Source organism: Halichoeres trimaculatus, unplaced genomic scaffold (genome assembly GCF_033239565.1).
Source record: "Halichoeres trimaculatus isolate MK-OKI-2021-1 unplaced genomic scaffold, fHalTri1.1 fHalTri1_scaffold_3, whole genome shotgun sequence".
Taxonomy (NCBI): domain Eukaryota; kingdom Metazoa; phylum Chordata; class Actinopteri; order Labriformes; family Labridae; genus Halichoeres; species Halichoeres trimaculatus.
In genome coordinates this window covers 9,107,327-9,133,283 of record NW_027437181.1, presented here as the reverse complement: position 1 = coordinate 9,133,283, position 25,957 = coordinate 9,107,327, and the positions used below count along the sequence as shown (strand labels likewise).

Genomic DNA, 25,957 nt, shown 5'->3' with positions numbered 1-25,957 from the left:
TCACGTCTACAGTGGTGTTTTTAATCTTGTTGTTCCAGGAATCCTACAAAAATGATCAAATTGTTTAAACATGTTCCCCTTTTCCCTTTTTTCTCTTCCTTTCCTCCCTTCCTTTATCTCCTTCCCTTCCTTATTTTCCTTCTGTCTCCTCAATTACTTCCCCCTTTCCTTCCTTCTTTCCTTTCTTTCTTCCTTCCTTCCTCTCCCATTCCTTCCTCACCCAATCCTTCCATTCTCTCCAGGTCCTCATTTCCTTCCTTCCTTCCTTCCTTCCCATACCTCATATCCTTCCTTTTTTCCTCATTCCCCTTCCACTCCATCCTTCCCCATCCTTGCTGCCTTTTCCCCCATTCCCTTTATTCTTCCTTCTCCCCCTATTCCTTCTGCCTTCCTTCTTTCCTTCCCTCCTCATTTCTCCCCCATTCTTACCACCTCTTCTTTCCCTTTTTTTTCCTTTCCCATCTTTTGCCACCTTCCTTCCCCATTCCCTTCTTTCATTCTCGTCTTTCTCTCTTCCTTTCTTCCTTGTGTCCTTCCTGTTCCACCTATCCTTCCCTTTTTTTCTTATTCCTCCCTCATTCTCTCCTTCCCCACCTTTTTTACCTATTCCCCCATTCCTTGTATCCTTTCCTTTCTTCCCCATTCTCTCCTTCTTTCCTTCCTTTCTACTTTCCTTCAATCCCCATTTCTCCCACATTTTCTCCACCTCTCCTTCCCTTTTTTTCCTTTCCCATCCTTTGCCACCTTCCTTCCCTATTCCCTTCTTTCATTCTCGTCTTTTTCTCTTCCTTTCTTCCTAGTTTCCTTCCTATTCCTCCTATCCTTCCCTTTTTTTCTTATTCCTCCCTCATTCTGTCCTTCCCCATCTTTTTTACCTATTCCCCCATTCCCTGTATCCTTTCCTTTCTTCCCCATTCTCTCCTTCTTTCCTTCCTCTCTACTTTCCTTCAATCCCCATTTCTCCCACATTTTCTCCACCTCTTCTTCCCTTTTTTCCTTTCCCATCCTTTGCCACCTTCCTTTCCCATTTCTTTCCTTATTTCCTCCCTTTCTTCCTTCCCTCCTTTTGCAGGTCAAAATAGTCTGAACATGAAAAACAATCCTGATCAAATCCAGATCCTGATCCTGTCAGAAAAATAATCTTGACATATTTTTCCATATCCCACCCTGATGGTCGGAAGCAGAATTTGCTGATGTTTACGCAGCACGTAACACTGCCGAAAACTGACCACTGATCATCTGGTATCAAGAGACACCTGGGGAACAGGTGAGCTTTTATTTCATCAGTCTGTAATGACGGTATGAAGATGTTGAGCAGACTGAGTGACTGATTACAGAAAGAGTTCATAAACAGAGCGTTTAGATGTTAGTTTAACAGTTAGTACATGATCCACTCCTTCTTTCTGTTATTCACCGAGTTCATTCAGTTTAAGCATCATTCCTCATGCCTGGTTTTAATGTTAGTTTCATTTTCAGTCAGATCCCAAATCTCTGGCAATCATTCTCCATCACCTCAAACCACAGGCCCAAACCTATTATTACACAACATGTTATTAATGCACTTTGGCAGCAAACTCACATCCACCCACACACCCCACACACCCCCACACACACTCAGAGTATACAGTGTACAGTACTCTACACAAGCAGGAAAAACACTGCAAACAAACCACACAACACACATTTGTGTTCACACTTTCAGCCCTCTCAGAGTCTCTGCTGGTTTCTTTAACCACAAACTCAACCACGTGTGAGCTCTTCATCCTACAGAGTAAATACACACAACACAAGAAAAGATGTAGAGACATTTTCTGTGCTTATTACCCAAACTCCTCACAGCCTGTAGTATCTAAAAAAAATGTGTGCTTTGCTGAGTAACACTGAGGTAAACAAGGACAGCAGTGTTTACAATAACTCAGGCTGGAGTAATCAGACAGACTACGGAAAGAAATAAAAGATCAACTCACCGTAGCATACTTCAAGATGATATCAGCACGTTCCTCTGCTATTAGAGTCTCAATGTCCTTCTTCATGTCAATATCTGCAGAGAGAAAGGACAGCACAGAGTAGATGAGCTGGAAAACAACAACAACAAAAACTGAAGATGAGTCAGAGAGAGAAAAAAAGCCCAGCTGATAAGTGGGTGATTGTTGGCCGTCAAACCAACAAAAGAGCCGGGGGTGCTGAGAAACCGGAGCACATTGTGTTTGTAATGACTTCACTGAATGGTGATGATTTTTACAACAAGAGCAGATCGGACAGATGAAAAGCTTGCAGTCAAGGCTTCCTGCTCTTCCACGTGCAAAATAGGAATGCAAAACCCTGGGCAAAACTCCCTTCTATTCATGTGAATACACAAAAAGCAAGCTTGACAACTTACAAGATACATTTCTGTGCTTATTGCATGTGATAACCTGCAAGACCTGACACACGCAGATGATCAGAGAGACATTTTCCATAATGACCCTCTGATTACACATCATAGCAGTGCCACACCTCATGTCTTCAAAGTTATTCTCTTTACCCTGTGCAGCTTGAGCCCTTATCCCTTGTAGACTGATTTTTGTCTTTCATGGCAGAATGACAAGTTGTGCCTGGATCCCCTGCTTCTAAAAATCTATATCACAGTTTTTCTTTTATTCAGTGGTGTGCCGTAAGTTAGAGATCCGGCTCCGCTAAGTTGAGGGTTGATTGCATGATCCCTAATCACTCAACTCATATCGGCTGTGTGTTCAGTCCAGTTCGTATCAGGACCTCCAGACATCTGGAGTTACTTTTTATGTCTCATTTGTTTGACACCAACACCAATCCGGTCACGTCTGCAGTGGTGTTTTCAATCTTTTTGTTACTGAGTGTCCAAGGATCCTACAAACATGGGCACATTGTTTACACGTTCCCCCTTTCCCTTCTTCTTTTCTTCCTTCCTTTATCTCCTTCCCTTCCTTATTGTCCTTCTTCCTCCCCCACTACTCCCCTCTTCCTTCTTCCTTTCTTCCTTCCCGTAACTCATATTCTTCCTTTTGTCCTCATTCCTCCTCCATTCCATCCTTCTCCATCCTTTCCTACCTATTCCCTCATTCTCTTTCTTCCTTTCTACTTCCCCTTTCTTTATTTATTTCTTTCTTTCTTTCCTCCTTTCTTTCCTCCTTTCTTTCTTCCTTCCCTCCTCATTTCTTCCCCAGTCTTACCACCTCTTCTTCCCTTTTCTTTGCTTTCCCATTCTTTGCTACCTTCCTTCCCCATTCCCTTCCTTCCATTCTTCCTTCCTCATCCCCTTCCATCCTTCCTTCATCATTCCCTTCTATCCTTCCTTCATCATTCCCTTCTCTCCTTAATTCCTCATTTCCTTCCTTCCTTGCTCCCCATTCCTCATATCCTTCCTTTCTCCTCTCATTCCTCCCCCGTTCTGTCCTCCCCCATTCTTTCCTACCTATCCCCCCATTCCCTTTATTCCTCCAGACTTCCAGGACCTATCAGGACCTCCAGACAGCTGGAGTCCCAGGCTGAGGAGTTTCCTAACTTCCCACCCCAATGCTGATCATCTTCTGGTTCATGTCGGGCTGTGAAACCTCAAACCTGTTGACTCCTGGTCTGACTCCACTCATTATGTCGGTTTGGTGTTGGAGTCAAGACAAAAACCATCTGGTTTGGACACACTTTGTTTTATTTTGAAAGTCATTGGGTGTTTTTATGAGGTTTTTGTGAACGACTTCCTGTCCTGTTCTGTCTGACCTGTTTTTTTTTTTTTCTTTTCGTTTTAATCGTTTTTTTTTTGGGGGGGGGAACTGACGAATCACTGCTGCATCATCTGTCAAAAACAGGAGCCTTGCAAAACGCTAGAGAGGAATGTGTGCCCAGAAGAGGAGCAGTGCTGAAGATGAATGAGGAGGTATATAGTTTCTTTTCTTTTTTTGTCTGACCCTTCTGCTTAACTGTCAAGTCTCCTGTTTTGCCTGGGGAACTACCGTATTTTATCATATTTATGCCTTGGTGGGAGAGCTCCCAGCGGATGTTGTAAATTATCTCTTATATTTAAATCAAAAACTTGACAGGTATGTCCTTCTGTCTTGTTTTACCTGCACTCAAGGACAATGACAGTCATGAACTAGATAACCATAACGCCAAATGCTCAGTGTATTTCACAAAAGTTGTTTTCTGATCTTTGTCACATGTTTTAAAACTTCCACGAAGAAGACACCGCTCCTCTCCTGAGTACATGTTCTTCACTCTTTTTTAATTTCCTCCTTTGGTTTGCTAATTCTCACCGCTCTGTGTCTATTGCAGCGCAGCTGGCCTGTGACCCTCTTGGACCAAGTAAGCCAGCAACACATCGGTATGACGGTATCTGTGCACAATCTTCAGGATGGCCTACTCCACAGCACTTCTAAGTATAAACTGCCTGAAATGCATGCTATAAGTAATATCTGGTGTTGTAGCTCTGTTCTGAAAACTCCCAACCCTTCCGCGTGCACGTCCTTTTAATGCGTTGATAGCAGTGGAACGCCTCTTTTCTGAAACCCTTAATTTGAAAGTCGTGTGCGGCAGGTTTCTCTTCCTGTTGCTCTGCTCTGTGTTAGTTTCAGATCATTAATAAGTCTTATTTACAGTCTGATCAGTTACACATGAGCAGGCGAGCTGATTGGAAAGTTTTAAAGAAAAATCTGAGATGTGGTCTTTGACTTAAAGTTCCTGAACCCAGTTCTGTGTGGGCTCAGTTGCAGGTTTGTCCATCAGACAGTCAGGGACAGGTAACCTGAGCTGCAGAAATATAAGCCTTATGGGAGCGATCATCCCACCCATATTCATGACTGTATCTAACAGCATTTCCCACAAGTCTGACATAAAATCTGCTTCACAGAAGGTTCTGAGAAGGATCCCACACCATGTGTTTGCAGTTATGACCTCTGATGACTAGCTGGCTAGCTGTTAGTTAGAAACGACCAAATAAATCCACAAGAAGAGGCAGCAAAGTTTTCCCAGTGAACCTTAAAGGTGAGAAATATGACAAAAAGAAAACAGCATGTCATGAATTAATGCTAACATCTATCAGAGCCACTTTCTGTCTTTAAAACCCAGACTCACATCACATCCAAAGCTTCAGGGTTGCTGCTAAATCCACCCCAAACAAAGCTGCGATAGTATTAATCCCACTTCATCTCCATTCTCAGTACAGATCTACACCCCAGGCAGGACCCAGGGTGGTAATCTGGACACGCAACATCACACAAAAACCATCAGGATTAGGACTATCTCTAAAGCAGGATTATGCATTATGAGTGTGTGTTATTCCCAAAGTGGAACAAAGAGGGACTCTGAGCATGAAGCACAACCTATAGATCCCACTTTAATCTCCTGTCACCCAAAACTTACAGCACAGAGACGTCCCATTAAAACAGATGGTTCCTCTGTCGGTTTATTAGTCGCCAACAAAAAAACATCAGAGGCTGTGGCTGCAGATCGCACCTAGTAAACTTCAGTTATCAGAGAGTCAGATATCTTTGATGGTTTAGGCATCAAATCAGGCGTCGCCAAACTTCAGACAGTCTGCTTCAGAAATGTGGTTCAGATCTGAAGATATGAGAAAGTAGGTGATAACAACAGACACACAAGCTTTGAGTCTACAGTTCTACAGTTTCATTTAGCAGGCGATTTTGTCCAAAGCAACGTACAACAGAAGCGAGAATTTGGACAGAAGGAAAAAACTTAGTGCGACAAGCGCTCCAAGTTATTTGGCTGCAGGTGCCACCATAAAGAGAAAGAATTTTTTTTAATAATGTAGAATAATCTAGCCAACTAGGAGGAGAAGGGTTAGCTTAAGTGCCCAAGTGGTCCCTGAACAGGTGAATCTTCAGACATCTCTTAAAGTAGAAAGAGTCTCTGCAGATCATAGAGTTAGGTAATTCATTCCACCATTTGGGCACAACAGAGGAGAAGAGTCTGGCTTGAGATTTGGAGCCGCGCTGGGCTGGAGCGTCTTTCACAAACAGAGTGTAGTGGGCCAGAAGGAGTGTAGACCTGGATGAGGGACCCCAGGTAGGCAGAAGCCATTTTTGTTAATGTTTTTTAAGCCAAAAGAAGAGCTTTGAATTTGATTCAAGCTGCCACTGGAAGCCAGTGAAGAGAGATTAACAGCGGGGTGGCAGTCTGTGTCAGGAGTACAGCATGAGGTTTGAGGCACGACAGATTCTACATCAAGTACCACAAATATTAAGAATCTGTCAGACGTTTTCACATCATTTTTAGAAAGATTGTATATTTATCCGGGTAATTTTCCTTTGGTATCACACTCAGGTTAGAGAGCTCGATACTAACAGGGCTGTTGAAAAACAACTTTGATAACACCCTTTTAAACACAATGTCTATCATTTTTATGTTTCATAGTATAAAAAAAACAAAAGACAAAAACAAAAACCAAAGCAACAACAAACCTCAGACTTCCTGTCATGTTTTCAACCGCAATGATTTTTAATGAGACTGTGTCCCAGACTGAGAGTCTGAATGTGGGTTAACTAGTGTGAATAATTCAGCGAGGTGGAGGATGGAGGTCGTGTCTGGAAGACGGTCAGTGAGACACAGTAAGAGAAGATAATAGTGATTTCAACACCAGAGTAAAATCTGCTCAAACACTGCCTGTCCCAGAGCCGGGGATTATTTTTAGTACGGTTTGATCTGACGAGTCCAACGCCATCTCAGCGCTCAAAGAACGTCTTCAACAAAGACATGAAACAGAAGAGGAGCAAATTCAAACATCAGAGGAGCTGGAACTAACTTCACAGCTGACTGATGTGTTTAATAAACTGTTACTGAGTCATTTTCACGGCACTAACCCTGATTTAAAGCACAAATATTTACCCAGACCACATGAGTAAAGGTCCACAGACTTTATAAACTTTAAACAGTCACTTCTCTTGGAGCAAAATCTGGTGGAGTGTATAGAAGGCGAACAAACAGATTAGAAATTCACTGAGCAGTCTTCTGGCTTCTAACCATCCCATAAAAAAATAACTGTGTCTGCAAGAGTTGTTGAGAATAATTTCAAAACTCTGAATTACATCAGGTTAGTTATTTGCTGTGAGTTGCTCAGCATCTAGCCACAGATGACGCAGACTCCACCTCCTCCAATGGGAACAGAATTCATCTTTAAGCCAGAGTTTCAAAAAACATATTTCTTTCAAAGACATTTCAGAAAGTCTCTCTTTAAGCTTGTTATCCTGAAAGAATCAGAGTTTTCAGCCCCTCCTGAACATCAGACACTTTTCCATTCCTGCTCCCTGTCCCTGAATGCCTCACACATGTAGATCCTGACATTTCAGATATTTACACAGTAACTTTAGATTACTCACTGGATTTTAAAGGTGTCAGCCAAGATTTGATGCGGCAAAGATTTAAGGGACACAGTCCACAAAGTGAACTCCAACAGTGTTTCAGATCTTCAGAGGTTCATGCAGAGAGGTTACGGCTTACAGAAGCTTTAAATATGAGCTGTCATCTGAAGCATATGGCAGCGGCTGCATGTGGTCAGCGCTCTAAATCACAGAGCGGCTCTGGCTGGAGTCTCGGTACAAAGGGTGGAGGCCCAAAGTGGGGGAGAGTAGAGACCGGACTCTACCTGACTGCTGGGTTGGGTGTCCTGAGGACGCTGGGTGTTTAATATAGAAGCTGAATGTCCTTAAACCACGAGTAAATTACAGATATATGAAGCAAACCACATCACAGGAGGGACACTTGAGGCTGGACGTGAGTCACGTGTTAGCTGCTGATGTTTAGACTCAAAGGAGGGGTGCTGAAATGAGATTTTAGATTAATACTCATGCTTTTGGGGAAAAGAAACCTTATTTTATCACTGACCAAGATTTCAACAAAAAATATCCTCTAAAGGGGACAATGCAGTTCACTAGTGCTTCACAATTACGGTGTGTTTTTGTTTACAACACCTTCTTATATTCCTGTTGCAGAACCAGCCTCTGAGTTATGAGACTGTGGGGGTTTAATGTAACTGGGTTGCAATGAGAGCTAGTAATGATACGCTAAGAAACAACTATGACAAAACAAGTGATTATTCTAAAAGCAATAATCCTGGAGACAACATCACATCAACAAAGATGTCCAAAGTCAACCACAAGGATCATCTTGAGTCAAAAGAAATAAAAAATCAGCAATACAATAAGCTAGCAGCTGCTTGCTGGATGTATTATGATTATTATTATTAACACTATTGTTATAATAATAATAATAATTCATAATAATGTTATTCTTATTATCTATTACTATTATTATTATAATTATTATTATTATTATTATTATTATTATTATTATTATTATTATTATTAGTCAAAGAGTCAAAAACAAAAAGTAACAGCATTCTAAAGACGAAAAAAAAAAAAAAACGTTTTATATTTTTTACCAACAGATATCATATTAAGTTCAAAGTATTTCTTACACATATTTCCAGATCATACTCATCTGTTTAAGAATCATTAAAATGTAGAAAAAATTGGATAAAAATATTTTTAAAAAACCTTTAAAATCTTTTTTTAAGGCAGTACTAGGTTTTGTATATGTTTTATTGTGTGTTGAACTGTTGTGTTTCACAGGAATTAACAAAGTGTTTCTCAATCTACCTGTGTTTTTTTTTTGGAAAATTCTTTGTTTACAATACTTTAAAGCAAAAAGCAAGAAAAGTGCATGCACAACAAAAGCCTTTGTATCATCTATACACGGATTCGTGTCTTCATTTAAGTGTGATTTGCATTTGGAAACGTACTTTCATGCTTTCTTGAAGCACCGGGTGTCTTTGAGGCTGTAAGGGATTCTTTACAGTAGGAATAACTTGACTGTTGTCTCAGCAGGCCTGAGAGCTGCTGTTGTCTCCATGAACCCATCACAGGGTCATGTAGAGAAATGCTGTGACTGCTGAGAGATGCTGATCCGGTCTGCTGACGGTTCAGGCTCAATCAGACTCAGATCCTGACCCCAATGACAGCTCAAATCGCGTTTTTTTTTTTTTTATCTAAGGGTAAACAAACCCCTAAAGCGTCCATCAGAACGAGCTGTGATACAGTGATGAAGAGCGAGCTGCAGCCTCACGCGAGATCCGTTTATTCTAACGAGAATAACAAAGAACAGCAGCATAAACAGGCATAAAACGAGGGGAGAAGAGTGTTTGGTTACCGTGTTTCTCCGGTGTATTTCTGCGCTATCCGTGCAGGAACACAGCTCCAGCTCCTCTGGGCATTCTCCGGTGAAAGTGCAGCTCCAGCAGAACAAACCACCGGGCTGACAACAAAAGCCTCCCTCCGTCAATCCATAGGTTACCATCAGACAGCGCTCACACACACACACACACACACACTCACACACAAACACACACACGCTAACACACTCTGTCACACACACACAGCCAGAGCGTGCAGCAGACGTACGGGACAGAGCAGCTCCTGGTTCAGGATCCGAGCAGCAGCGGAGAGAGCGCACTGAGCAGGCGCCGCAGCGTGGCACCAGTTCCAGCCGTGTGTGAGCCGTGAGGTCCGGCCTTAAAGACACAGGAGCTCCACTACGAGCAGCAGCAGCTGTAACCTGATACACACATACAGTCCGCAGCGCTCTGTGCTGCCGCCATCTGCTGGACGCACAGGGTGGTACAGGATTACTTGATGAAAATTTGTAAAACAAACTGATATTAGCTCAACGCGTTTTAAAGTTTTACCTGTGAGAGATTTTCCAGAGATAGAAAAACAATATTTGGACCTGATAGGACAAGTAATTTAAAAAAATAAAAAAATAAATAAACAAATAAATAAGATTAAATTAAAGTAAAATAAAATAGAATGAATCAAAATAAATAGAAAAAATTAAGGGAGCCATGAAAACTTTGAACAAGTCAATGTGAAGGTTTTTATGTTTTGTATTTTATGAAAAAGAAAAAAAATAATAATTAATGGTTAGTTATGAGATGAGAAAAAAAAAGTTTGTCAACAAAAGGCCTTGCTGTAATACATTTCATTTTCTGATTCCTGTTGTTGGGAGGGTAGATGTGACACCAGATGAGTGAACTACATCAAGAAAACAGCTGTTTACATTTTTCCTCATAGAAAATAAATGAAGCACTTTACTTTAAGAGGAAAGCAGAATGAGATTTTGGTTGGAAAATATTACTTTTCACATTTGCAGGAAAAACAATCAGTGTACAGAGGGGGTATCACTTTGTCCACATGGGGCGCCAAAAGCCACACAAACACAGAATTAATCTTGACTTGAGATTCTTATAAAAACGTTAACAGGAGTAGATTGGCTAATGTTATTGAATGTCATTTAATTATTATTTGATTTATTAAATTACAAACAGAGACCCATCCCCAAGACAAGATAAGAAGTCTTATATTGTGATCAGTAGTAAAATGTTTTCTCCATTGCTGATTAACAAACTATTAATATACTTTTTGTATCTGGCAAGATAGGGGCTTTTATAAAGACCTTTTAAAGAAAAAAATAAAAAATAATAAACTCTTTCACTGACATTATGGAGCTTGCAAACAGGCTGAAGTTGCCAGAATCGTACTTTTTCTGTTTCCTTTATGCCGAAAACTTTGTTCAAGCCACCCCCCCAGCTCCCTGACCAACTCTTTGCTTACTCTCAAACCTGCTCCAAAACACTCTATTTAGTCATTTATAACTCCATTGGCTCCATTGAGGAGACATGCGGTGATGATTCCACACATTATTGATCTAGGTCCCTCGTTTTCTATGTGTGCAAGACACAGCTTATTAATTAGGCTGTGATTTATCCAAATACCAATGACGGCTGCAACAGGTGTAAACAGTCACCTGCCAACCACACACACACATGTTCTGGTCCTGCCCAAACCTCATTGATATCTGGTGCCAAATTTTTGATACATTTGCAATAGAGCTTGACATGGAACATGACCCCGAACCTTTTGTGGCCCTGTTTGGTGTCCCCATGTTTACAACACCTAGTTTTATATCAACAAAATGCTGCGTGCTGGCCTTTTCGACCTCATTTTATTTAAAAACCATGCTCTCCCCCTTCACACAATACTTGACTAAGGGAGGTCGTAGATCATATCAAACAAGAAAAGATCAGGTTTTCAGTCATGAGATCCAGTAAAGCCTTCAACCACCTAGAAAACAACTAGATGCCCCCAAAAGGTGGAAAAATGGATAAACACATCTGCTTTCCCAGTAAAAGATATGTCATAAGAAACTACAACCAAAACATTGAAGTGGTTTCACTTTATTGACTGTAAAAAGAGTGATCAAACCGAACACAGCTGTCAAAGTGTAAAGAAATTAGAGCTTATGAGTGGTTCAAAACAATCATGAGGGCATGACTGAGTGTGGTTTAGAGAGTCAGAGAGTTAGAGTCTGTTAAAAGTGTATGGCAAAGCTGATCTGATTCAACACAAAGCTTCAGGAAAGAATTTTAAAAAAGTATAAAATATAAATTCAGCTCAAATCTGAGGTGAAAATGTACAATTTATAAAATGAGTTCGCAGGTGCAAAACTTTAGAGGGCATGTGCAAAGAGCAAGAACTCACAGGTTTAATAACATAAATGTTTAAAGCATGATCAGGCAGAAAAGTCTTACATTCCCTTCTCAAATCAGTTATTTCCCTGAATTTACAATTTCCTTAAAGAGTACAAAAGTGTCAGCAAAAACCGTCTGTGCACTGAAAAACTATCCTACATAAAGCACGAAACGTAAAAGCCAATACTCAAAGATGTAGCAGTGAAGAAGCAGAAGGATGTTTGAGTGTAATAAAAAAAACAAACATGCTTTTGTTGGGCACTCAGACGCATCTTGACGCCTTCATGGAGGCAGTAAGCCAAAAAGAAAAGGAGACACAGTTTCTCCAGCTCAACTAAGCAGATTAAATCTTCATGAGATCTATCTGTTGGAGGGAAAATAAAGTAGTTTCTGAAACTTTAAATCTTCTGCTGTGTTTTAAAATTCACAGTAAGTCAGGTGGGTTTGAGCTGCAGAATTGAAGCTGGAGTAGATTCATATCTTTTGCAACTCTCTGTAACAAAGCAGTGACTTAAAGCGTGATACACACTCATCGATAACCGTGAGTCTTCAGTGTGTGGTCAGTTCATCCAGGCATAGGCGTACAGGCCGTTACTCTTCCACAGCTCACACCGGGCCGCCGAGTGGTTCTGCGACATAGACAGGCTGTCTGACAGGAGAGCAGTGGATGATGGGTATTCAGGCCACTCGTCCGCCATCTTACCTAAAAGACAGAAGAGGAGGGTATGTCTTACATTCATAAAGTCTACAGTTAACATGAACAGCATGACAGGAAGTGTCTTCACCTGTTTTGGCAAAGTTGACGAGGTGGTGTGTGATGAGATCCTGGAACTTTTGGTCTTTGTCAGAAAGAGGTTTCCCCAAAGCGTCCTCAAGCCCCCCGAAAAACGTCAAGATGTCCAGACAGTGGAAGGAGAAGCGGCTTGGAAAGGTCAGCAAGTCAGAGGACGTGTTCACCTGATCTGATGGCGTGTACGTCACCAGGTATCGATACACGGGGCTGTCAAGGGCCGCTGCAAACGAGAGAGTTTAGAAACTAAAGTGAGGGATGAAACACATTTTTATGTTTATTTGCTAAATTTCCCCATATCTGAGTCGTGCTGTGTGAAAAGTTGAATCATCATTCATATTATCTGAGAATATTTAGATTTTTCTTCTGCTAATGACATCTGCATCACCTCTCTAACTCACTGATTTAACATCGTCCCAGATTGAGTAAAGGTCTGCAGCAGAGTACAAATCGGCTCCATGAAAATAAAAGAATCCAATGAACCATGGAGTAAAAATTACCCAGGATGCCCTGCAGTTTCCTCTCTCTACAGCTAAATGTCAGTTTACTCAGAGCTGCACTGCTGAGTGAGTTTAACAGACCCCACAGGCACAAAACCTGCATGAAGCACAAACATACTGCAGAGCAAACTCACCGAGAAGTGAGCTAAGATCTCTGCTTCAGAGTAAAATAACTCGTTATGTGCACTGATGATGTGATGGACTGAAGTGCTACATGGAGGCAGTTCTTAAAATATTCAAATAAAGAAAAAGAAAACAGAAGTTAAAACTCTGGAGTTCCTGTTGTGGCACTTTATGGAGACTCTGTATGACCTGTTGATGTCAGATCTTAAGCCTGTTCTGCTGCTTTTTATACCAGTCAGACACTTTGTGCTGTATTTGATGGAGCTCATGCATGTATCACAGAGTGAACTCAATTCAAATCATATTATCAGCACATGAAAGCAGAACCTGGGGGTGTATTCCACTGAAAGATTTGTTGGATTGCACTGCTGCTGATCTTGGCAATGAAACTTAAATAACAGAGATTTTTTGTTTCACGTGTTAAATAGATTTTAAACTAAATAACCAGATGAAAAGTACTTTATTGATCCCGAAAGAGAAAATTACACGAGAGATATCGTTCTGCCTGAAGTGAAACTTGAACTCTGGACCCTCAGAGCAGAAGACGTGGGATGCTTTTTGGATGGGACTGAAAAATCTTAATAATTCCTAAGGGGCTACTTGGTTAGCAACAGAAGCCTTCACAAGCATTTTATCACAGCACAGGCAGTGTATATACCATTAAAAGACATAATTTCATAAAAATATATATATTCAATAGGTAGCACCCAGCTCAAACTGTTTTTGAAAACAGCACCATTCCTACAGCTCACATTTACCTCATTCTTCTTAATCTCTACAACTTAATATCTGTATTTTTTCAGATTTCTCCCATGACGTGTGCTATATCATCAAATGACATGTCCAGTGGGGAGGAGGAAATCTGGGCTCTTATATCTGCCTACTGAATTTTAGAGCACATAAATAATTGCTCAGTTTTTGGTTACATCTTTTACAGGTTTGCGTTTACTGACAACAGCTTCAGACTAACTTTAAAAGCTGCTATGCTTTCCTTAGGCTTCTGCCTTTATTGAAACAACTTAATCATAAACATTCATTCCAGGCCAACCACATCCACAGGACCATGAATCCTGCAGGATTCACTATGGCTTTTAGGCACATTAAGAGAGTTGTTTACCTGCCGCCCTCAAAGCCAGGTCGCCACAGGGACAGGTGTTCCTGATGTCAGACACCATGGTGGTGTATGACCTCTCTGGGCAGCGGTCTATGGTGGGACAGGGGTCGGAGCTTGGATATAGAGCCAACGCTTCCTTGGGAAGACTCTCAGAGAAAGTTTGGAGTTTTTCTGTAGGCAGCAGAGAGGTGTGACCATCTACACATATACACTGGCTAAAAACAGTGTTCTCTTTTAGCACTTAATCACGATAAATGTGCAATAAGAGTCCAGGACCGGCAGCTCTTACCTGTTACAAACCAGCGGTAGTCCCCCCAGGTCCACGTGGAGATGTTCTGAGACAGAGGGCTGCAGAGGAAACACAGATCCCTGAGTACAGTCTGACAGGCACAAGCTAACAGTGATAATCCCTTAATCATTAAGAAAAAGTCTTCTTGTGTAAAGCGACCTTGAGCTCTTTAAAAACTTTATAAACTGATACATTATAATATATGATTATTATTTTTATTATTCTTATTAATAGTAGTAGTAGTAGTAGTAAGTCCTCACTCAAAGTCCTCCTCCTGCTCTGTCGTCCCGATCAGAAAAGGAACATCGCTGTAGTCTCCTTTCTTCTCCCACACCTCAAATGGAGGAGCTTCCAGGACATATCCATCCACCACTACAACTGGACCGACAAAGTGTCCTTTGACAGGGAGGTCAGATAACTCCTCTGCTGCCCAGGATGGATACTCCTGCCACGGCACAGCCTGAGAGCAAAGAGTAGAGGATTTTGAAAGCTGGATGAACTCAGCCATCATTGAGCACTAAGTAAATTTGTGTCTCAGTGAAAATTTCTGATCTAAAACAGGTTGTTACCTGCAGATATCTGTTTAAAGGGAGACATAAATTCAGGATGTTGTTATGGTGGATCATGTTCTGCCTGTTTTTGCTCTTCATACAGCATTTGTAAATAGAGATTACATCAGCATGATCTGTATTAGCCAAAAATCTCAACAGCATGCTTTCTCCCACCTTCTTCTTATCCCAGCAAATATTTACCATGCTTACATTGGTCAAACTACAACAAAATGCAAGGAAATAAACTATTTGACAAAAAATGAACAGCTAATCTGGGGCTGCAGCCACCAAGTGGGCTGTGGAAGTACTGCAGGTGAGCTATTATGGGGGACAAACTTTTGTTTTCAGTTTAACAATTAACTATCTGCTTCTGAAATTATTTTTGTTTTGCTGTTTTTAATAGTTGACTTTTATTTGCAATGCAGTGTTTTCTTTCTCCTTCCTGAAGTAAAAATATGTTTATCACAAAGTGTCAAGAGTTGTGAGATTGAAGTTTGGATGGTCCAAATAATATTCTTGGTGTCAAGGTGGGTCATTATTCTGAGTTTGAGAGGTTACAGACAACAGCATCCAAAATAACATTGAAACATTTTTTTTCTAGCCATTTCAAATTTAAAATTCACCCTGCTTTTATTTTAAGAGAGGCGTCCACAGGAGACAGGCTTTCAAAATAAACTTTAAACAACCGTTTTGCAAAAAGGAAAAGCAAACACATTTAGTTGATTTAAATCAGCTTGAAAATGTAACTGCATACAAAACCAGTAAAAAATAATTACAGCTCCCCGAGTTTAAATGCCGACAAATCTTGTGTTTTTTTTCTTATCTGTGTAAAATCACCATCTACAACCAAAGATTTTGAAGAGTTCAATGACTGTCCCAATCTTCAGCTTGTTTCTGATCATCAGCAGCACCTTACACACACTCTGCAGGTGATCATAGAAAGAAAGATGGAGAGAAGCCTTCTTATAACACCGTTTTAAACCTGACATGCAGCTTGTTCCTGCTTAGGTCATTGTGCACACTCTTAGGTTTGGATCCTTTCATATGCTACGTTACCAACCAGCCATGTCTCTAGTCCAACCATCGTGACCTAAACGTTGTAGACAGAGTATGTTATCTGTCAAGAGGGCGTAGATGAAGCTGGTAGTTGCACGCGCAAGGATGGACAGCTACGTCTTATTCAAAAGAGCTTAATGAGTGTCTCCTAAGTAGGGATGTGTACCAAATTAGGTATTTTTAAAGGTACCGACCAAATTCTGTCAAAAGTACCAAGTACCGATTCAAGTTAAATCAAAAGGTACCATGTTTAGGTCCTTGTGACTGTGAGCAAGTGGAAGAGTAGTTGATTTTCCAAGCTGGACGTGAACACAGCATTGCAAGGTTATATATTGAAGAATAAATATGTTAAACTAAAAAATAATTTATACTTTATGATTAAAAAAAATGATATTTATTACCACATAAACACAAAAAGCATAAAAATTGGTACCGTTGAATACTGGTACCAATTGCCAGGTACCTGGCATCGGTACTGTATTGTTTCAAATGTGGAAGGTACCCATCCCTACTCCTAAGAAATGACAACCAAAAAAATTGTCAGGATCTTTCAAGTGTGTTCATCTCTTTCTAAAAATATATTTTTTCATTTGTGATTGAGTATCAACTAAACGAATGATACATAGATTCAGGACACACTGCTGTGTTTACGCAGAGAGGTAAGCAGGAGGTGTGGGGTGTGCATGTGGGAATACAGCATGAGTGATGCATAAACCAAGCCCAGTCATCAAATAAACAATCAAACAAACCAAAAGCAACATAAAAATGCAACCCTGAGAGTTTGTTTTGGGCTTACAGTGTGTGTCTGTACAAGGCGATTAAGAAAGGGTATATGAAATCAACAAACTAAGCAATAAGAGGGCTGTAGATATTGGAAATATAATAAAAACCAGAGACATGCAAGGGGACAACCATAAACAAACAGAAATAAAAATAACATAAAAAATAAAGATATATAGAACAAGATCTTTCTTTTTAACGACAATAAGTAAATCTAAACTTTTATCTTTCAGCTCGGTGTCTTGTTTGTGCTTTGCCTCCTTAATAGACTCATCTTACTTTATGTGTTGTGTCTAGACTGTTCTTGATGCCACTGGGAGGAAAATGGCATTTAAAATTAATGTTTTATGAGCTTCTTTCTGAGAAAACAGACGTGAGAGTCTGGAGAGAGCAAAGGTATGAGAAACTGCAGCGGGACAGGGCAAGGGGCTGGATGTTTTCCATACCATAGCTTGATGACATTCATAACAAACTTCCAAAAATATCCATTTGTTATTATGATACTTAAATACTGAACTTTGTCCAACTTATAAAGCCTTTCCGTTGATTTTTCTGTTTAAATAATTGTACTTTTAATGATTTATACCAAGTGTAGAAAGAATAAAAAGAGTGACATACTTGTTTTTGAAGCATTAATCAGAGTATGTCTTTGATTTCTCTTCCTCTCAGTAGCATTTTATGAACTTCCTCCCTTTCACATGTAAATTGCGCATTTTTGAAGGACTATTTTCAGCAGCGGATGAATCCATGTGTTGATGTGTTGTAAAAGTTTCAGACTGCGGGTTGGAATGTGAAGAAATGAGTCAGAATAAGCCTCGGGACTGCACAAACTTGCAGGAAAAATAAGTCAAGTGATTGACACAAAATCTTGCAAAACAATCTGAACTAAAAAACAAGATTTAAAATAAAATATTCAGTCAGACCCTTGGAGTTGTCCTGAGTGTCAGCTGCAGAAATGTGATGTGACATTTTAAGAATATAACAGCCATATAAAGTCAGATGATTGCTGCACTTATAAAAGTTCAGTTTTTATCCTGATCATTAAATATAATATTCTCGGTTCATCCTTAGGCTCTGCTGAGGCGTGTGGAATTGAAGCTCTTTCTAAAATGTATTTTTTCTTATTGCAGAAAAGTTTTATTTCATAAATCTCAACAGGCTCTCAGCACAGGTGTGGAGTTATGGCTGCAGATTTCAGCCAAAAACTCTTCCCATGAGGTTTGAAGTCCAATTTTTTCATTATCTGTCGCAGTAAAACTGAAACATTCAGGGGCTTTAATACCTGAGTGTCATTTTTAATTGAAATGGGAGGAAGGAAGAAATTAGAGGAAGTATAAAAATTCACCATTTATCCAAATAATGAGCAAAAATGATTTTCTTTTTATGGTTGTGTCAAATATTAAAGATTTTAAAGATAATTGCCACTGAAAGGGATTTTTTCCTCAGTAACTAAATTTCTTTAAATTGCATAGCTGAGATACTTTTACAAGGGTTAGACTTTGAAGCTTTAGCTGCGTAAAAAAAAACTTAAGGGAAATTTGGAAAGAATAAGAGGAGGACACATGACAGAGACTTGAGGCAAAAGCTAGAGGATGTTTTATACCTGCAAGATCTGTTTGACAGTCAGCCGTCTGAGGCATGCCACGTCTGTGCAGCCCGTTTTTCTCAGAAACACAAGGTTGTCAGACTCGGCCTGTTCCATTGTGGCGTTCATGTTGTAGGAGCCGCTCATGTCCACTGCCGCGTGGAAGAGACCCTTCGCCAGCGGTGACATCATCATGACCCACACTGATGTCCCACCTGCAGTCCAGTCAGAGCAAAGGTATTACAAAACACTGAGTCGGACAATTAGTCTGCTGTCCTGGTGTGTGCTCTGTCACACAGCAACACAAACAGGGAAAATGATCTGGGTATATAACAAAGCAAGCTCTTTTCTCCAGTCTTCCTCTTGGCTCTGTTACCATTAACATTAACCAGATTTAATATTTGTGGTTCCAGATCATGAAGGCTCCAAAGCACCCAGGAGCAGTAAAACAGTCGTATTGACACCACATACTTGAGGATTATTTGGACTAGGGCTGCACATTGTGATCTTGATTCACAGGCGCGTGATCTTTTTTCTAAACACGGATGATTCTTAAGCGTTTCATTTCACGGGCTGCATTATAATTCAGCACCACCGCTGCCTTCTCCTTTAACCAATGGTCTTTGCAACACATGAGCCTGCTGCTGCTGGCTGCTCACACTATCTGAATAACTTGGGAGCAGCTGGACCTTACATTGTCTTTTCTTCCCAAGCTTTCCTAGCTTAGCAGATGGATAACAGTCAGGCCTGGGACGATAGCCAATAAATCAATTTATTGTTCAATAAATGAAATGAACTCAATAATTTTGCCTGCTTCGATATATATCACCATGTGCATGTGTGTTTGTTTTTGTAGTTTGGGATAAAGCTGATGATTTTTGTTTTGCACAGAAGATTCACAGGAGGAATTGATAAGGGAATTGAAAAAGATTCAGGTTGATGGGGTTATGGAATCAATAAAGGCAATGAAATCGCTAAAATTGTATCAACACCCATCCCAATAAATGAGTAATTGAATGTTTTTTATTCCCCTAAAGTTTATCAAAGACATTTTGTGGGGCAAAAAAAAGATATGCCAGAAAATTATGATCTCAGTTCTAAGCAAAATAAAAAAGGGATTCACAATTTTGCCACAATAGTGCAGCCCTATTTTGGACAAATAATCAGCCAAAGCCTTAAATCAGAACCCCCCCTCCAGGTATCAAATCCCACCTAAATATGACATAAAACTGTATAAAGTGTGCAAAGCCTTGAGGAAAGGTATGATTGGCAGTATGTTCTGTTTAATTTAGTTTATTGATGGAAGGCTCTTACTTTCAAGCTCAAAATGTTGTTAGAGGATGATTACCTGATCATCTGCACAAGTGTGAGTAGGAGTGTGACCTTTATAATATCTGTGCTTGTCAATGTGTAATGATCTTGAAGAAGCCCAGAGGGCAATAACATCATCAAATTAAAAAGACCAGCATATCAAACAAGATTGTTGGACACTTTCTTCACTAAGTTCACTACTGGATTTGCTGATCAGTGTGCTGCAGTCGTAAGAACACGGTATGTGCTATGTGTTTTTTTTAAGTTATTTTAGAGGCTTTTTCTGCCTTAAATCAAATGGGAGATGTCATTGAGTAGAGTAGGAAACAGGGTGAGATGGGGAGCAACATGCAGGAAACAGGCCACAGGTTGGATTTAAACCTGGGCCACCCACTCAAGGGCGAACCTCATGGGGCACAACCTAGACCACTAAGCCATCTATGCCCTCCCAAACCAACTCTCTGATGGCAAGTCAGAGTAGTACAAATTCATGCTTTTACGAAGAACAACCGATGTAAACTGAACCTCTGATCCAAACAGAGTTTAGATTTGTTTTCACTTGATGGTGCAGTCATATCAAAAAATATCACTTGTCTGCTCCAACAGCAGAGCTCTACGTGCCAACTCTTACCAGTTAACCTTAAGTTTAAGAATGCATTTAACAAAGTATCCACAGAAGAGATATGGCTTGTGAGGATGGGATTTGGACTCTGGATGTGAGGGTTACCAACTGGTTTAGACGAACAGAACAGAAAAAGCAGGAATAGAGGAGGTGCAACATTTTTCATGGAAAAAGCTTAAATTTCAATGTGAAAGACAGTATGAAAACAGCTGACGATGACATGTAAAGTTGTGTCATAACAAAACAGTTTAGCAGTATTTCTCCCAGCTGGTTATCATGACACCTATTTCTGTACTTTCTTTTTCACTCTTCTCATACCTGAGCTCTGTCCAAGTATGGTGACTTTCCCAGGATCTCCTCCAAACACGTGGATGTTCCTCTGGACCCACTTCAGAGCAGCGATCTGGTCCAGGAAGCCATAGTTCCCTGAGATAAGAGAGAGAAGAAGGCAGGTCGATAATCAACGTGAAGCTGCTTTAACTTGACCTTGTTTCGATGTCCCATTTCCACTGTCAGAAAAAGAATCTGCTTCTGGCAGCTTGAACTAAATTTAACTCTTTTTGGGCTAAGGAGGGAGGAAATAGGCTGTGCAATCAGGAGGATTCAGACTTAAAAAAAGCCAGGATCATGAAAAGAACTTGCATGCCCCGTGCCATCCCGCCAGCATGTCAGGCAGGCGCTCTGATTTAACAGGTCATCACACATCAAGGGCACAGTGAGCCATTTTATCATTATGTAACACAAATTACACAGCCTGACTCACAACACGCTAATTCAAGTTGAACAGCGTGTGAAGATTCCAACATTAACACAGAGGAGAGGCTCAGAAATCAGCTCCATTTATCCGTCCTGCATTAACACTCATTAAGAATTCACATCTTGATGGAGAGCGACAGACTTCCCTGCAATCAATCAGACTGAGAGCACAATGCAAACACTATAAATATTTAAATCTGCAGCTTAATGGATATAAGGCTTGTAAGAAAATGGCTGCAGTGCCCATTATGACTCCTTTAACTGTAATATAAACCATTAAAATACTTCCAAGGCAGCAAAACAACAATCAACTTCTTGAACCTTTTGATCCTCATTACAGTTTTTGACCAGTATGTAAAAAACTGCCAGTGCATTTCATTGCACTTAATTTTAGTTTAATTTTCTCACTCAGAAAGCTGATGCTTGACCTCTGCTAATGCAAAATCTGCTATACAGGAAGTTAAAGCTCAATACATTAAAAAAAAGAAATTAATGTACTTCTTAAATTCTACAAAATGGTAATAAGGCGACATTTGTGCTATCAGAGTATAATCAAACTTTCAATTCCACTTTGAAAATCTCATTTGGAGTTTTTTGGTCTCCATAATTTTCTCACAGCAGCCCAGTTTGGGCCAATTATTAGCAGTCTGTGGTCTGGAAACAGGACCTAGTTTTGCCAGAAGCACCAGAAGTTGTGCATACTTTGCCCCCTTCCATCAGATTCATCAAGCATGCTTGGATAATGATAACCAGGCACCACAAATTGTGACTGCTCAGTGCAGCTCTGTTGTTTTGGATCTTAATGTGGAGATGAGCTGATAGCATCTCTCCTCACAGAGCAAGAGGGGTCCAGCTGCATACCTCCACTCTTAGCGTACTCTCTTGGAGGCGCCACTCCTCCACTGTCAGAAGGAAGTGACTTCAGGATGTGAAGTTAATAAAACAAACAAAAAAAACAGCATTTCATGGAGTTTACAAAGAGTGTACATATAAGTGCACTGTATCTGGATAACTCTGGACATAATTAAAGAAAAACTTAGTTAAAATTGCACATCATGTGACGTCAATGTATGGTTTTATTATGTTATTGACTGAAGTACGCCATGCAGTGTCTCGAAGTGGCTATAGCAATGCTTTAAACCATAGCCATAAGCCTGTATGCAACTTTTCTTTTCTCTTGCTGTTGGAAAACACTAACCTGTTACTATTTTGACATTTGGAATAATTAGTTGTGTTTAGTGACAGTGATATGATTCCATGATGAAAGTTGAAAGTCTAGTTTAAAACCAAAGTTAAATTGTTATATGCTAACTGCTAGCATATAAATGCAATTCCTATTTACATAAGCATCAAGCTAGGGGTATTTTTTCTATATGGTTTTTGGTCCATTGGGAGATGTATATCATGTTAAATGTATTGAATAGGAAGAGAGTGAGTAATGAGAGAGAGTAATGTGAATTTCTTTGCGTGTTCAGTTCTTAAGTAAAACTGAAAGCAGAATAACAAATCAACAAAGGAATCAGCATGAAGTAAGGATGGGTACCTTTCACATTCAAAACGATATGGTACCGATGCCTGGTACCTGGCAATCGGTACCGGTACTCAACGATACCAAGTTTTGGTACTTTTTTGTGTTTTTTTGTGGTAAAAAATATCAATTTGTTTAATATAATGAAAGATAAAAAATTTCAATTTAACAAATTTATTCTTCAGTATATAACCTTGCAATGCTGTGTTCATGTCCAGCATGCAAAATCACCTACTCTTCCACTCCCTCACAGTCACCTTTTGGTTTTACATGAATCGATACCCGGCACTTTTGACACAATTCAGTCGGTACCTATAAAAGTACCTAATTCGGTACCCATCCCTAGCATGAAGACAAATTATTCCAATGAATTGAACCATTTCTAATCAATTTCTAATAGGAACCGGTTAGCGATACCCATCCCTACATTCATCTTAGAGCTGGCAAAACCATACCTCACTTTTTATCATGAATGTAATATTAAGACAATATTAGAGGAAATGAATACACTTGAGATCATTACACCAAACAGAGCTGCCCATCAACTCATGTTGTGTTCTTGATGTTGTGCATTTTATACATTTTCTTTTTTCAGTGTAATACTGCCGAGGAATAAGGTTAACCAAGGTAATCAAAATGCAGAAAAAAAACAAAAGTGTCTACTCAACACAACTCTGAAGGCAACTTTTATTTTGAAATAACTGATGTCACTTCCTTCTGACAGTGGAGGAGTGGAGCCTCCTAGGCAGTCCACAGAGAGTGGAGGTCTGCAGGTACACTGTCTAGCACAGAGCTAAAAATTTGTCTACTGTCCATTCTGATTCTTTTTATGTTTCATTTTTGTACTTTGGTGTTGGTGAAATGTCAGTGAGTTCAGACTGACCTGATGTATTCTTTGGAGAACCTTCTCTCAACATCTCCAGAGCGAGGAACCCGAAGGCATTGAGTCTGTAGTTGAAGCTGACGTAAACTATCCCTGTGTCTGCAGCGAGCTTCTCTGTAGGCGAGTATCCCTGCTCTCCTCCACTGAAAACCACCAGCCCTCCTCCGTGGATCCAGACCACAACAGGCAGCTTGGCGTCCGGCTGCAGGGAGGGTGTCCACACATTGATGAAGAGGCAGTCCTCCTGGCCCATCACCTTCCCTGAGCTGGTCAAAGGTCTCATCTGAGTGCAGATGCTGCGAAATCGCCCTGCATCTGTCACCCCACTCTTGCATACTGGATCAGCTGGCGGGGCCCAACGCAGGTCACCCACAGGTGGGGCAGCATAAGGCATTCCTTTGAAGGAGTACGCTCCATTTTTCTGCAAAAGAGGAATTCAAAGGTAACATTAATAAGTCTGGAAGCACAGGAACGGAAAATTCTCACATGAAAAATGGCGACTTAGAAAACAAACTACTTTTCCCTGATGGTGGTCTATAAAAACCTGAATTCCAAGCTCACATGTCTTCCTCTGAACTCTCCGCAGTCTGTGGTCACCTCTGCGAGGCCAGGTGGCAGCGTCTGGGCAACGTAGCCCAGGTATGTCGCAAGTGAGAGCAGAGATAGCACGCTGAGGCAGATGAGGACGATGCAGCGTCTGGAGAGCACCAGCAGAGGGTTGATGTAGTGCCTGTGACGTACATACTGCAACTCATCCTCCCCCTCTTCCTGGACCAGGTAGCGGTACTCGGTCCTCTCAGGGACCTCAAAAGCATCCTCATTCATCTTAACTCTAAGACACAGACAGCAGAAAACAGTGAGCAAGAGCTCTCAGAGGTCGAAACATTGGCAGTTGTTTTGCTTTGCTGGACAAATACGAGCTACTTCAATATCATCCATTTCTGCTCTTGTTAACATCCTCAACAGCTGTCTCTAAAATCCTGTCTTCTAAAAAAGAAAATAAATCATTTTATAATATAAACTTAAAAAGTGCTACAACAGCTTTGTCTACTTTTATCAATGGACCTGTATGGAAAAGGCAATGAAAATGCAGTTCTATGCTTCACACAAGACACAGAGGAGTTATGACCAAGGTTGGGAGAAACCAACAAAAGAGGAAATTCAAAAATCACCAAGACAAGGCATTTATCATAACATTAAGAAATATATTAGCTTTTATCACACACTGCAGTTTTTAAACAACTGTTAAAGTTCTTGCAGTGTAAGAAAGAATATGTTTATCCCTACCACTAACACTGCTTACACATGTGTAGGACAAGATCTGTAAACAGATAAGAAGAATCACTTTGTCCACTGGGGGCTCTAAACCAACACATACAAAGTCTCCCATAAGAGCTTTAAAATCTTAGATTTACACTTGAACAGGGGAGTACAAAGGAATGAAATGTTCAGCTGTAATGAAAAGTAGAGTTTTGATGAAACTTTATATTTCCTGTGCTAACTGTTGAACTGAAACCAACAACTTAGGCTGAGGTTCCTGTATATTCTAGTTTCCTCTTTATCTTCATATAACACATTGCATATGATCTCTAATCAAGTCAGACTGCTGTGCAAAGACTTAAGCGTAAACAGTAGTGTGGTAAATTAATTACCAAGAAACATACTCAAGTAAGGTGACTCCAAGAACTTCAAGTACATAAAAACACATCAATTACAGTAACTGGAGTAAAAGTAATCAGCTACTTCCACCCCTGCACACACGTAACTTTAAACACCAACAGTACAATAACCCATTACTGTTGCAGTTACGATTTCCCCAACGAATACATTACAGTTTAATAAATCCCCGATATGAAACAGTTACTGCATTAAGTTCACCTTCATTTTATTCAACACAAATTGCATATTGCTTTAAAGTGACCATTTTATTTTTAGCATGCTTTGAACATAGGACTGGAGTCTAAAACAGTTAGTACTTAAGTTCCAAAAGGTGGATCTCAAAACGCCTGATGCTGACCTGTTACATGAGGACAACATGCTCACGAACAATGAAAAGGAAAACACAAGGAAAGCGCCAAACAATAGACGGATACAGCGGAAAGTCATCACCAAAACAAGCAAAGACTATCACATTTAGTATTAACAGTGGGTAAATCTAGCGTCGTAAGAGGAAAGTTTAATAAATTCCGGACCGATACAGAAATTTCAGCAACATCCCGCTGTTTTTATGCAGAAAAAACTGCCAAACAAAGCAGATTCAGTTCCTCAAACTGTCACTTTAAATCACTGTGAGCAAACATCCCCGTCTTTGGATCTTAACTTACTTTTCCTCCGGTTTCCTTTTTTAGGCATTAACTTTATTCAACTCCTCAGTCTTCACCCCGAAATGTTCTAACACTGAATTTGACTCTTTAACAAATCATAAAACGAGCTTTTGTCACTTACCATTGCCTGTCAACTCACAAAACACAGAAGAGAAAAACTACATAACACAAACTTGACGCAGTTACCAGTGGGCGGA

General features: G+C 40.2%; 2 protein-coding genes across 3 annotated transcripts in view; both read right to left on the bottom strand.

The window, feature by feature from the left end:
• LOC141787486 (USP6 N-terminal-like protein) overlaps positions 1 to 9,522 on the bottom strand; it is a 36,031-nt gene extending 26,509 nt beyond the window's left edge. Inside the window, exons 1-2 of the mRNA XM_074665928.1 lie at positions 9,172 to 9,522; positions 1,968 to 2,041 (exon numbers count right to left, since the gene is read on the bottom strand). Of these exons, the coding sequence (XP_074522029.1) occupies positions 1,968 to 2,033 (66 nt within the window). The 5' untranslated portion in view covers positions 2,034 to 2,041; positions 9,172 to 9,522. The remainder of the gene's footprint in view (positions 1 to 1,967; positions 2,042 to 9,171) is intronic.
• A 1,669-nt stretch (positions 9,523 to 11,191) lies between these two features.
• Positions 11,192 to 25,957, bottom strand: LOC141787344 (para-nitrobenzyl esterase). Of its 2 annotated transcripts, none has more exons than XM_074665621.1 (10): positions 25,761 to 25,896; positions 23,998 to 24,268; positions 23,437 to 23,857; positions 20,588 to 20,695; positions 18,355 to 18,551; positions 14,625 to 14,824; positions 14,365 to 14,423; positions 14,079 to 14,246; positions 12,334 to 12,561; positions 11,192 to 12,251 (listed from the first exon to the last, which is right to left on the bottom strand). In XM_074665621.1, the coding sequence occupies exons 2-10, from the start codon at positions 24,259 to 24,261 to the stop codon at positions 12,109 to 12,111; spliced, it is 1,788 nt and encodes a 595-aa protein (XP_074521722.1). In that variant the 5' UTR covers positions 24,262 to 24,268; positions 25,761 to 25,896; the 3' UTR covers positions 11,192 to 12,108. The 2 variants fall into 2 exon arrangements, with proteins under 2 accessions (XP_074521722.1, XP_074521721.1); XM_074665620.1 differs by having other exon boundaries at positions 11,195 to 12,251; positions 25,882 to 25,957.